The 13806-nt window shown below is 39.8% G+C and overlaps 1 protein-coding gene across 9 annotated transcripts in view; it reads left to right on the forward strand.

Annotated features, from left to right (window-relative positions):
• Positions 1–1815: 1815 nt before the first annotated feature.
• The window catches only part of CSNK1A1 (casein kinase 1 alpha 1), a 46305-nt gene continuing 34314 nt past the window's right edge, over positions 1816–13806 (forward strand). For 5 of the 9 annotated variants that reach the window (XM_057731335.1, XM_057731365.1, XM_057731327.1 and 2 more), the window contains exons 1-2: positions 1816–2524; positions 3161–3267. In XM_057731335.1, coding sequence (XP_057587318.1) covers positions 2402–2524; positions 3161–3267 — 230 coding nt within the window. In that variant the 5' untranslated portion in view covers positions 1816–2401. The remainder of the gene's footprint in view (positions 2525–3160; positions 3268–13806) is intronic. The other 4 variants (XM_057731374.1, XM_057731393.1, XM_057731383.1 and 1 more) reach the window with 4 other exon arrangements.

Below are 13806 nucleotides of genomic sequence, written 5' to 3' on the forward strand. Positions count from 1 at the left end.
TGGCATTTCAAAAGCTTATAAAAGTCAAAAAGAAAAAAAGGGGGGGGGGGGCAGACTACAGTGTCAACTTTCAGTTTTGCCAAAAAAGGATATCAACAAAACCACCATCTATCAGGACCATTTTAGAAAAGGGCAATTTAAAAACACACACATAGGAAGATAAAAAACTCAAAATAAAGTGTAATTTGAAATTAGACAAATGAAACAAAAAATGCATTATGCTGCTCTTTTCTAGTTACCTCATGGGAAACTTTGTTAGCTTTGCCCATCCATGCACAAACCTCTGGGAATCCCTAATCTAGTCCACTCCATGCACACTGTTACCTCCAACCCCAAGTAGAGCATTTGTAACCTCACTACAGCAAAAAAACCCTTTAAATGTATACCCCACCCCTTATGGGGAACTCCTTAAGCTGAGGAATCCATTAAACTTTGGATGGCTGTGGTAGAAAATCAGCAAAATAGTAGCTGCCTCTGGAAACTTGGAAACTTCAAGATGCGTAAACTTGACTTTTTAAGACCAAACTCTAACAGCAGGGAATTTTAAGTTAGGCCAGACAGCTTTAGAGTCACCAAAGCACTAACAATGCTGATTTGGGAGTCAGGTGGCCTGGGTTTTGGTAGTGCCTCAAAACTTCATGCTAAACCTTAGTCTTTTCCCTCTTGTTTTCAAATGCAAGACATCTAGGTCAGAGTTTTATGAATACAAATATTTAAGCCAGAAATAGAGTAACATGTAGATATTCTGGTTATCTTCCAGGATGAACCCCATTACTAACTACATCAGCTTTCAAAGCTGCAGTTAAGTCTACATTTTTTTTTCCAGTTTTAACGAAATTACTTTATTTGGGATAGATTTTCTATTTAAAATCTCACAACTAAAGCTTTGATTCACTCATCATTAGGGTCTGATTCATATTGCAAATGACAGCACCAACACGTAGCTTTCTTTTGTGATCATTACTTATCAAGCCCAATTTTCCCAGGTCAAATTTTGTAAACCAAAATGTGGTCAAGATTTGATTCTTTGACCAATTTCTAGTAAGAGTTATTTCTACCCTATGTTTTTCGGTCAACACTGCAGTTTTCAACATGACCAGGATACGATTCTTCGTTTTCTTTTGGGAAGGAGGCGAAGTGGATAACTTTCATACGTGCAGTTCTTTCAAGACTGTAAATCTTATTTTCTATTGACTAAATAAATATTGGCCACTAGTATTACTCGGATGTTGGTTTTTTTTTTTCCTTCGGGAATCAAATCTCATCACTGGGTAAACAACACAAAGACATAGAGAGGCAGGGTTAATTCCTGCTTTCTCTCTTTTCTCCTCCTACAAAAACAGGAAATCCGACATTCTATAAAGCGCAGAATTCTAATTAAGACTAATCAGCTAGACTCTGCTAAAAACAAGGAGCCCTGAACAAACCCAGCCCGCGCAGCGCTGCTCTTCTCTTTCTCTCCACCAGAGGCGAGAGCCTCTTTCAAAAGAGAAACTGAGCTGGATTGGGCCGGTTGGGGGAGTAGCCCCAGCAAAGATCAAAAGGTTAAAAACCGCCTCAAACAAAGAGCAAAGGTCAATACCCAATTCCCAAGGCCTGCCGCATCCAGCTTCCACGAAAAATGAAGGTGACTCCTCCCTAACATGCTCTCGAGGCCTGGGGCCCAGCGGTATTTCACAAACCAGGCGGGTCTGAGGTGACTAACAAACAGGTAGTTAACAGTGGAACAGCCGACGACCGGAAGTGGAAATGAGCCCGGGGTTGCGATGAGGAGAGGCCACGGCACGCTTGCGCACTCAGCGGGGTTGCAGTACGCGTGCGCATTTGGGCGGTGACGGGGTGACGCTCGGAGCGTGGGCCGCGACTCTCACGGATCCGGTTCCGCCCTCCCTCTCGCTGTCGATGCTCCGGGGCTAGCGCCCGCGATCCTTTTCCCAGAGTGCTCTGCGCCGTGAAGAAGCGGCTCCCGAGGACTGGGGGCATTTTGTGTTGGCTGGAGCCGGAGTAATAAGATGGCGGCGTCGGCGGAGTGACAGGGGTCCCTCCGGGCGGGAGCCGGCGGCAGCGGTATCACCGCTCTTACTTACCGCTCCCCTTTTCCAGCCCGCGACGTCGCCGCGAGAGCGAGGCAGCGGCGGCCTCCAGAAACAAGTGGTCCAGCCTGGTAACCGCGAGAACCCCCTCAACAGTCTGCGGCCTGGCAAAAAGAAACCTGACAGCAGCGGTGATCAGGTTCCTCTTGGCCGATTCTGGGCCCCGTAACGCCGAGGAAGAGCCAACGTTTTCTGTTTCCTGCCGCCCTGCCCTCCGCAGCCTTGCTCCGTGAAGGAGCCCTAGAGGCCTCCGTCCTCCCCTTAGAGGTGTTGGGGCTTAGCCCCAGCCTCCATCTTCGTTTCTCAGGATGGCGAGCAGCAGCGGCTCCAAGGCCGAATTCATTGTCGGAGGGAAATATAAACTGGTACGGAAGATCGGGTCTGGTTCCTTCGGGGACATTTATCTGGCGATCAACATCACCAACGGCGAGGTAATCTCCTGGGGTGGGGTTCACGACTGCGCTGCGCCGGTCCTCACCCCCCGCCCCCGACCCCCGGCTCCCCGAACTGCTCGGGCCTTTTCCCACCGCACGCACGCGCTGGGAAGTCCAGAGGGAGCCAGCTTTCCTGTCTTAGGAACCTCCCCCACTCTCTTTCCCTAGAAGGAAAGAACCCGAGAGAAAGGCTGGGTGTACTAGGAAGTTTCCCACCTTGTTAAGAACACACCTTAATCGAACTTTTAAAGCCGTCGTTTAAGGTGAGAACGGCAAAAATCCTATTTTTGTGGTCCCCGTGTTTTTCTATCTATATTTTTAATTCTCTTGGGGGTCTTGTTACTATTAGGACAGCTTCCGATCGTCTGGTTCCTTCATAACCTCTCATTACGTTTTCTGGATGAATCATTTTCCTGCACTTCGGAGGACGTGCCGCTTTCGTCACTACCCCCTGAAGAGGCCTGTGAGGCTGGTTGCCTCGTTTTATAGTTACAAGGAGAGCTTTCTCTTCCCAGCCTCTCACTTCCACCTTCTAGCCGAGAGTTGGAGCTTTGCTCATGTTTCCTCCTCCTTTCCCAAGGGACATTGAATCCATGAGGATGTTGATGCCATCATCCCCTTTTTCCTTTACAGGAAGTGGCAGTGAAGCTAGAATCTCAGAAGGCCAGGCATCCCCAGTTGCTGTACGAGAGCAAACTCTATAAGATTCTTCAAGGTGGGGTTGGCATCCCCCACATACGGTAAGAATCCTTACGCAAATAGGCGATCCTCCGAGGGAAGTACGGAATGCGGGAAAATGTGTAAGAGGCAGGTAATAGGACCAGCTGAATCCTGCTCTTGATATTTGAGTTACACGGGTTTCCTGTGAGGCGTAAGTCACCACAATCACAGTAGGTTTTAGTTTGCCAACTTAGTTTAGAATTTCAGTTTGTTACACTCTGCTCCATTTAGCTTCCGTCATTCTTCCCGAGGCTTTCATTTGCAGTTAAAGTATGCGGGTCATCTTTGATCCCAACGCGGAAGGGTTGCCTGCTGCTTTCTTTACGTCGGCACCTCAGATGTTCTCAGGTTTGTCCAGTGAAGTGGATTTGAGGGTGCCGAAGTGACCGGGCTGGGCCAGTTCGGGTTGCTATTGGAGCTGGCTTGGGAAATGGCTGCTCTTTTGTTGTGTTTTTGTTCCAACATGTCTTCCTCCTCCGCTTAGAAAATGGCGGAACGACGTGACTCAACCACATACTCCTGCCCTTTTCTCTGCTTGGGTTCATAAGTTGTGCTTCTTTGATTCCCTCTTTAGCATCCCTGAGTTGATTAAACCTTTGAAAAGCCAAGAATTAAAGCTGCAGGCAGTGGTGGGGTTCAAAGAAGGAGATGGCATGATGAGTCTGATCTGTGCAGCAGAGGCGATGTGAAATTGTTTACTATGCAAAATCCTACAGAGTCCTTCCAAAAGTGTTAATTTTGTAGAGAATGGCAATGTTTGCTACATTTCAGTCTGTACTAAATTTTGTGGGAAATGGCAAAGGCAGTTTGAGCAGCACCATGTTGAAATTGACTCAGTTGTATTAAAAGAAAACTTGATCGTGTAAACCACAGTTTGACAAGTAACTTTAACCTGTTGAGTTACTTGGTCAGTAGTAACTCCAGACATCTGGGAAATTGTGACCTTTTTTTTGGAGATGAGATATTGGTGAAGGCAAATAATAATCCGGATAAAATGTGACCAGATGAAGACATTGGGTTCTCTTATATGCTTAACTTTAAAGGATTTTAGAATAGTTTGACTTTTGAGATTAAAGAGTTTCTTCCCAGAATAGAGACTAAAATGTAGTTTAAGACTTAGCCATTTTCCAACAATTACTCAAAAATAACGTTTGCAAAAAGATCCAGAGGTAGTTGAGAATTAACTGGAATGGTATCTACTGTAGCCTCTTTTACTATCCCAGCTTTTATTCCTCAAATCTTGCATTGACAACTGGGTTATATACATTAATTTTGTTGTGGAAACAACAGGAGTGACACCATCCTTAAAAAATTTCCAATGCTGATAGACATTTTTAATGGAGAAATTGAATGATACAATTTTTCTATTGATTGGAAGTCAAATTATTAAAACTCTAGGTTTATCTTATGAGGTAAAGATTAATGTGAAATCTGAGATGATCCAAATTTGAGATTTTTAATGGTTCTCATCCCTTAAAAAAAACAAACAAAACCCCTGCTGTATAGGAAAATGTTGTGGAAAAATGAAAATCTTGATTAAAATATCTAGCTTTTTTCTTCACAAAATAAATATCAGTTGCGTTAGCCTAAAATTTTTAAATTCCTTTCTCTTTGCATTCACTTTCATCTCTCCACCCTGATTTGCTTTCTATCACTAGTTTTTCCTAGAGTTACATGTAAATGCAATCATACATTATGAGGTCATTTGTGTCTGGCTTCTGTAACTTAACATAATGCTTTTGAGATTAATCTGTGTTGGGAGGTTTTATAAATTTCACAAATCAGGTTGAATTTAATGGATTTGAAATCATTTTCAAAAAGCAGTAAGCATCTGGCATTTTCAGTGCTAAACCCAAATTAAATACATGCACATTTATTTGGTAGCTTTTATTTAAGGACAACACTGATATAGACCAACAAGGGCAGTAGTCAATATACTGATAACGCACATAAATAAATGAAATTGACTGAGCAAAATTCTAAAATGTTGAGGGCAGAGGGAGTTGTGGTAATTATAAAGTGGGTGGAGTTAAAGAGATTAACCTGACTTTCAAGTTAAGACTTCCTGGGAGAGGAGATGGGATTTCAGGATCTGGCTCTAAGGAAGAAAGCTTGGTGAACTGGTTGGGGAGGGCATCCAAGAGTAAAGTGTGGCTTATAGGAGTAATCTCTAAGGCAGGATGTAGTAATTGGATGAGGGTGAGGAAAGAGTAAATTTGTTTTAGGAGTAGTATAGTCCAGGTACATAGAAACAAAAAGTGGATCATTGGTTTTAAAGTAAAGTGTGAGAGAACTGTTTGTCCACTGAAGTGGGAAAGATTAAGAAAGACTTACATAAGCTTTCTTTATTTTGGGTGGCAACATCTTCCCCTCTTCTGTTTGTTCCCCCACTATTTCCACATCAACTGTATATAGTATACACTCAATAAATATTCACTTGGTAAATATTGAATTAAATTGTTCAGTTTAGCTAGATTAAGAAAGTCAGTCTATCTGTTACCCATTGTTTTAGAAATGTTGACACTAATTTAAAAACTTTATTGGATTTACTGCATTTATACTGCACTAATATCTACCTCCTCTTCCAGTCAACCCCACACCCCAACCCCGCAGTTTTGAAGATACTATGGGATATATGCTAAAACAAGGGCTGAAAATTACCAGGCCTGTATAGCATACCTGCCTTATTAAGTCTTTAGTATGTAAGGACCTAACTAAGGGATCTATTGTGCAGAAGCATAGTATCCAATGAGTGTAAAGAGCACGAATGAGAGGAAGGCATTCAGTCTCTTAATATTTTTAAGAAACTAAAAGTCCTTGGGCCTTGTCAATTGACCTCTAGGAGCGCATTTTAAATTACTGTGTTTCTGTTACAACCCTCCCTTTCTCTGTGCCACTTTGAACTGAACTAAATTGTTCTCTAAAGAAGCAGCTGTGTTATAGCCAGGCTCTAAATCTGCCATGTGGTATTGACTCAGTGATCTGGGGTTAGTCAGTTCTCTTTGGGCATATCAGTTTCCTCATTTTTGAAATAAAAAGAGGATTTTGCCAAATTGGTAAGTTTCTAATTTTGTTGGAATCCAGAAGGAGAGTGCTGGACAAAAAAGTGTAGGACTTCCTCCTCTTCTGCTGGAAAAAGTTTTGCATGTTGAGCTTTTGGGTAGGGTTTTGTTTGAATGAGTTTCCCTGCTTAAATAAGTCACTGGCCTAGTTGATCTTAGAACTTTCAGCTCTGAAATTTTAAGATTTATTTTCAGATGATGATAGCTAGAAAGCATTTTATCACAGTTTGGTGTTTTGTCTAGATCTTACCTTTGAATGCTATTTTAGTAGTGAGATGCTACTCAAGACCTTAAAAATGCTATCTGCATCAGGTAAACCATAGGTTACCATTTAGGAGGAAGTAAAATAATGGGATATACTTCTATAGGAAAACGTGATAAAAAAGATGGGAGGGGCATAGGATTATTTTGGTTGTCTTGTTTTTTTAAACTTTTTTTTCCCCCTCTCTGAATGTCAAATATTCTAGGAGGTATTTATAAAGTACTAGTTAATCCTTACTGTCCAGTGTTAAAAGCAGCTTACATTTTAATCTTAGCTTTTTGGCACTGAGCACATATCTTGTAAATTATCCTATAAATAAGTTCTAACACTTACCAGAGAACAAAGATGACATGTACACTCTGGGTATGTCTTTTTTAGAGAGATACATTACAGATGACTGGATACAGGAGAAAGGCAATTTTAATTCATAGAGTAACTGAATCCATGGCATACTAAAGGTACTTATATTGGCTTATGTTGGATTTCTAGTAATGGAATAATGTAATGATGCTTAGATAGCATTTGGAGTTGGATGAAACCTGAGAAATAGTAGTCCAATACTTCATGACTCAAATTAGACCATTGACTCTCAGAGGGGTTACTAGAAGTTTCCTAATTTCCACTTTTCCTGTAAGCCATTTTCACCTTTATGTCAAGGTCAAATCATGTCTGCTCACATAGCCCACACCTTTTCATTTGATGCTGCAGAGCCATATTTTGCCTCCTTATGGTATTTGGACTCCTACAGAAAAACTGATAAATGTAAATACCTAGTGTTTGTATTATTTAGTTAGATCCTTTTGAATCCATGGATTGCTGGATGAGAACTTTTGTGGTCATTATTAATTTGTATCTTAGAGTGGAGTAAATACTTGTAAACCCTTGTAGTCTGTGGATTTTGGATTTTGCTACCTTGGCTTTCGTTGTTTTTAGAGCTAGGTCATTTTGTTTCTGAGTATTTAATCTGTACCTAAGGTATGATTTAGTAATGTTTTCTCACAATCTGTCCTGTAAAAAACTTGAATGTCAAGAAGTCCATATAAAAGAAAACTAGAATTTAAAACAAATGTTATAGGTTTAATCTTTTGGCTTATTCCATTTTATTCTTAGAATCAGTTGTTGAGGTTTTGTTTTTGTTTTTGTTTTTTTATAAATTTATTTTATTTATTTATTTATTGGCTGCATTGGGTCTTCATTGCTGCACACGGGCTTTCTGTAGTTGCGGCAAGTGGGGACTACTCTTCATTGTGGTGCATGGGCTTCTTATTGCTGTGACTTCTCTTGTTTTGGAGCATGGGCTCTAGGTGCATGGGCTTCAGTAGTTGCGACACATGGGGTCAATAGTTGTGGCTCATGGGCTCTAGAGTGCAGGTTCAGTAGTTTTGGCACACAGGCTTAGTTGCTCCGCGGCATATGGAGTTTTCGCGGCTCAGGGATTGAACCCCTGTCTCCTGCACTGGCAGGCAGATTCTTAACCACTGTGCCACCTAAGAAGTCCTGGTTGTTGAGTTTTAACAGAAGTTTTTCTGAGGCTTAATGAGTACCTTAAGAGTTTTCATAACATAAATGAATACTTAGTCTAAATGATGCTTTTTGTTACTGTTTTAATTTCCAATACAATCTCAGGTGGCTCTTGAAAATTATGAATAACTAGTAATCACATAACATGTACTGATCCATGTCTTAATGGAATTTTTTTTAAATTAGATGTAATGTTCATACAGTGAAGTGTATATAGATCAATGTGCCATTGAATCAATTTTGACAAAATGCATATACTGATGTAACCCACACTCCCTATTGAGATAAAAGAATATTTGATTTTTGTTCTTTAATACTGCTGCTAATCCTTGGTAGGCTACATTTTGTGACAACATAGGTTGGTTTGTTTTTGTTTTTTTCTTTTTCTTTTAACTGATTTGGTTGCACTGGGTCTTAGTTGTGGCAGATGGTCTCCTTAGTTGTGCTTGGCCGGCTCCTTAGTTGTGACATGAGAACTCTTAGTTGAGGCATGCACATGGGATCTAGTTCCCTGCTTTGGGATCGTGGAATCTTACCCATCAGACCACCAGGGAAGTCTGTTAAGAGTTTTTTTTGAAATGTATTATATAAATTGATGGGGTCAGTAGAATAAAAATACATCTTCCATTCTCTGCAGTGACATTTTTTTTTTAATAAATTTATTTATCTATTTATTGGCTGAGTTGGGTCTTCATTGCTGCGAATGAGTATTCTCTAGTTGTGGTGAGCGGGGGCCATTCCTCGATTGTTGTGCACGGGCTTCTCATTGCAGTGGCTTCTCTTGTTGCGGAGTACAGGCTCCAGTAGTTGTGGCACGTGGACTCAATAGTTGTGGCTTGCGGGCTCTAGAGCGCAGGCTCAGTAGTTGTGGCGCATGGGCTTATTTGCTCCGCGGCATGTGGAATCTTCCTGGCCCAACATTTTGTTTGAACTTGAATGTGTAGTTGCTTTTTATTCATAACATTGATGTGTACTTTGAAATAAGTGGGTAGTTGGTTGAATTTAGTGTGGCTAAACATTCTTTTTTTTCCATCTATGTGCAAGAAAAAAAGAATCAACCAATATCCAGACACTGCACATGGTCTCATTTAATCATTACAGTAATCCTGTAAGTTGGGATTTTATGTAAAGTGTGAGTCAAAATGGTTAATTTGCCTAAAACCACACAGCTATTGTGTTATTTGAATAGATCTTAAACTGCCTTTCAGCTATATCAATGGTTCCCAAACTTTGCTGCACGTTGGAATCGCTTAGAAAACTGTAAAAAAATATTGACACTTGGCTCCTAACCTTGGATATTTTTATTTAATGGATTTGGGGGTACGACTTTTAGTTTTCTTGTTTGTTTTGGCCACCCCATGCGGCTTGTGGGATCTTAGTTCCCCAGCCAGGGATTGAACCCAGACCCCTGGCAGTGGAAGTGCAGAATCCTAACCACTGGACCACCAGGGAATTTCCACTTTTAGTATTTCTTAAGGGAACTCAGCTGAACTCACTAGGCGGTAGGCAATTTACAAATGGAAAAAAAATATGGCTGGACTAGTTGATTTAGCTTTGAATCCTGATATAAAGATACTATCATATCAAAATTCTGTCTATTAATTTCACAATAAAGGCTTACTAATATGGACATTAGCTTAAGTATTTATTAGTGGTGAATTGGCGTTTTGGAATTTCTTTTGGTTCAAACTTGCAGTTTTTGTATAGGAGAATTTTTTTTTAAGGGAAACAAGATGGTGACAGTGACTAAGCATACATAGTATACATCATATGTTTCATTTGTGCCGTAATTAAGTGTGCGATGGCAAGTCTTGCAGATTAACCTGAAATTGAGGCTGTGCTATATTTCAGGTCATCCAGAGGCTGCTCTGGGTACTTATCCATTACACTTCCTTACACTGCCAGACTGTTCTGTCCTTAAGGTGGCTTTTATGACAAAGGGAGTGTGAGATCTGATTTAAAGTGGCCTTGTTTGTTGGAAAGTAGTAGCATGAACTTTTTGTAAATTTTAAGTTCCAACTTTTCCAGTCTTTCAGTTATATTAGAAGGGTCTACTACACTGTCCTTGGCAAAACTATAATGAAATTCTTATCAGACTGGATTTTATACCTTTATGCAAATAATGTTCTTTCCCTTTTCCATTCCTTTACTGCCCTGTTTACTATGTATTCAGGTTAGGTTGTTGTGCTTTTGGCTGTTTTCACTTGATTGAAATTATTGTTACCACTAAGCTCTACTTACTGAAATCCTAGTGTTCCCATTTTTGAACCTCCATAATATTAATATTTTGTATCCTTCTTAAGGAAGGGAGTGATGTTGGCTTTTTCTCTAAAAATTAAAGCTCTTGTTGGAGAGTGTCAGTGAACTTTATAGTACCTGTTATAGTACCTTCTAGAGAATAAGCAAACATTTCATTCAGTCAACAAATATATATATTTGAGTGCATACTATATACTGGGCAGTTTCAGATACTGGGTACATTTCAGTGAACAAAAATTTTGTGAGACAACATTCTTTTTGAGCATATACCGTGTACCTGACATATATATAGTTGTGAATTTGTCTCTTGCTGAAAATTAGGAGCAAAGATGTCTAAATCTCCTGTGTGAGGACATGAACCTTTCCTTAACATCAGAAGGATAATATACTGAGTTTGAGCCCTAAACAGCATTCTGAACCATCCAGAGATTGCCTTGATTGGAGAGGTCAGCAGGGACCCCATTATGTCTCCTTGTGAATCCTGCTTAGTCAGTATTTCTCAGACATCAACCATGCATAATAATTACCTACAGAGCATGTTTAAAATGTAGCGTTTGCTGCCTTGCCCCCAAGTTTGTTTGACCATTACTGGAATGGGCCTCAAGAGTCTGTATTTTTAACAAGTAACCTCAGATAATTTCTGCTCAAGGCCAGAGAACCACACTTTGAGAAATGCTGTGTTGAGGTTTTGACACTCCATTGTATTGAGCTATTGGGGGTAGTTAGCGATTATTTTGCTGAGAGGGCCCTGACTATTGTAGGAGATGCTATTGTCTTGGTTGTGATTGTCGTCGTTTCATTATTTTTGGGCAACTGTTTTTTGTAATGAAAGTAATCATATTTGTGTAGTGCTTTTACAATCTCATAATTACCATGTTACCTCTTGATAGCTATAATAGATAAGTTATATTAAAAATGTTTACCAGTGGGACTTCCCTCGTGGTCCAGTGGCTAAGACTCCATGCTCCCAATGCAAGGGGCCCAGCTTCTATCCCTGGTCAGGGAACTAGATCCCACATGCTGCAACTAAAGATCCCGTATGCAGCAATGAAGATCCTGTGTGCCACAGCTAAGACCTGGTGCAGCCAAATAAATTAAATATTTAAAAAAATAAATGTTTACCAATGAGCAAAAATGGCTTACACAGGCAAGAAAATGGCAAAGCCGGAACTAGAACCTTTTTGACTGCTGGTTCAGTACTCTTTGCACTATATTGCATATACTGTGGTTTAGCCAGCTTCCCATTTTCAAATCCAACTGCTGTTTACTGGGCCACTTTTTAATTGTCTAGTCTCTGAAGGGCTTATTTTTGTAAGTATATAGTGCATAGTTCCATATTATTAGTTCAGGCTTAACATAGAATTTAAATTTATGGATAGATAGTCATGTATTCATTCATTGCTTTTTTTCTTTTAGGTTAGATTGTTTCCTTCTAGTAGCTTGTGTTGCCTCTTCCATTTTTCCCTTTCCTATATCTTGTGTTAACATTTCAAGCCCAGACTTTGTGTTCTTTCTTCTATTACTTCTGCTTTCAAAAGATTGTATGAAACGTTGGAATGTTTGTTTTCGTTATGTGTTCATTTGCTAATGCAGAGAAATTTGAGTTAATTTTTTTTAACCTGAGATCTGTCTACTTAAGAAGGATTTGCTAAGCAAATTAATTAAATGTAGAGTGTGAGGGGAAAATGTTCCATCCAGCCAAAGTTATTTGTTCTCTTAAATCTTTGTATGTAAAATTGCCTTAATACAAGTGACTCCTATAGTGCAAAAAGAACCCTAAAGGAAACCTTTTGGTCTCTGAATAGGGTATAAGATATATTTTGATTTCTGTTACTTTCTTACTCTAGCATTTTAATATATGTTTTCTCATATTTTCTCTAAGGAGTGGAGGTAAGTCATTTTAACGTTGAGAATTTGAGATTTAAATTAGGAAGAAGGAAGAGGGGGCCCAGTTTTGTTTTGTTTTGGCTGCACCATGCAGGATCTTAGTTCCCCGACCAGGGATTGAACCCATGCCCCCTGCATTGGGATCATGGAGTCCTAACCACTGAACTGCCAGGGAAATCCCAAGGGGGCCCAATTTTGATATTTTGAAAGTAGGGTGGATGTTCACCAAAGGGTTACAGCTTTGGACACGTTGAGTTTAAGGTGACAGGGTATCCCAAGTTTAGCTCTTGTATAATTAAGTTAGTAGAAAATACAGACCTAAACCTAGACCAGGGAATTAGGACTGGTGTTAGATCTGAGCAAGATCAGCATAGAAGTGATAGTGGAGAAAGGAAATTGAAAAGTGAGGACTGAACCCTTTGGTGGAGATTCAGAGTTAAGGCAAGAAGAGAGTTGGGGTGATGGGGTGTTGCAGTTAAAGGAAGTCAGTTTTTAGGAGGAGGTAATATACATTCCAGAGAAAGAAAAGAAGTGAGACTTTAAGGCTTTGGGGTTTGGCTGGAATAGAGCTCAGTACACAGTCATGCTTAGTAAGTCACTGTTGATTCAGTGATATGGCCTGAGGGCAGTCTGGTGAGGGAATAAAGATATATAATTAAAGGATAGGCAAGGGCCAGATTTTTTTGGAGTTCCTTGTATATATGAAGCGTTGCTTTTTTGGTATGTAATGGGGGAGGAGCATTGGTTTTCATAGCAGAGAAATGGCACCATGAAACTGTAGAGGAGTGATTGAAAGTAGGAGAATATGTAGAAAGGTAATAGAGGCATCTTTCAGAATTTAGCTCAGATGCTAACTTTTCTAAGAAGACCCTTTTATCTTCTTAATAAATTGTTCGCACCTCTATATTTTATATTTATTGTTACTTTTATATTGCGTTTGTCACTTATCTGTTCTTTTAGACCTTAAGATGCTTATGGCATCCTTATGGGCAGTATCACACACGTAGTAGGTGCTTAATAAGTGTTGAGTCAGAGACTGGAGGAGCAGATTTTGGTAAAGGATTTTTAAGTTTTATTGAGATAATTTATGTATGTAATTATCTACTTAAAGTGTGCAATTTGTTTGTTTTTACTATATATACAGAGTTGTGCAACCATCACCATAATCCAATTTTAGAATATGTCCATCTCCCCCCCCAAACAAAAACTTTGAACACATTAGCAGTCACTCTCCATATCCCACCAGGCCTAGATAGCCACTGATTACTTTCTATATATTTGTCTATTAGAAGAGATTTGATCAACCCTTTATAATTGGCATTGTGAAAACTACAGATACATTGTCTCAGTGGAAAAGTATATTTTAATACTTGTATTCCCCTGGAGGTTCCAGTTCTTCACATACTCTCTTCCAGTACTACTACAACCAAGGCTAGAGAGAGCAGTGACATTAAGGATGGTTTGTGATCTTTGAAATACAATTTTGGGTAGTATGATGAGAATGATAACCATTAAACTGGGAACCAAGAAAAAAAATGAGCGTAAGATGGCAGGTAGAAACTAGATTT

The sequence above is a fragment of the Hippopotamus amphibius genome, chromosome 1 (genome assembly GCF_030028045.1).
Source record: "Hippopotamus amphibius kiboko isolate mHipAmp2 chromosome 1, mHipAmp2.hap2, whole genome shotgun sequence".
Lineage (NCBI taxonomy): Eukaryota > Metazoa > Chordata > Mammalia > Artiodactyla > Hippopotamidae > Hippopotamus > Hippopotamus amphibius.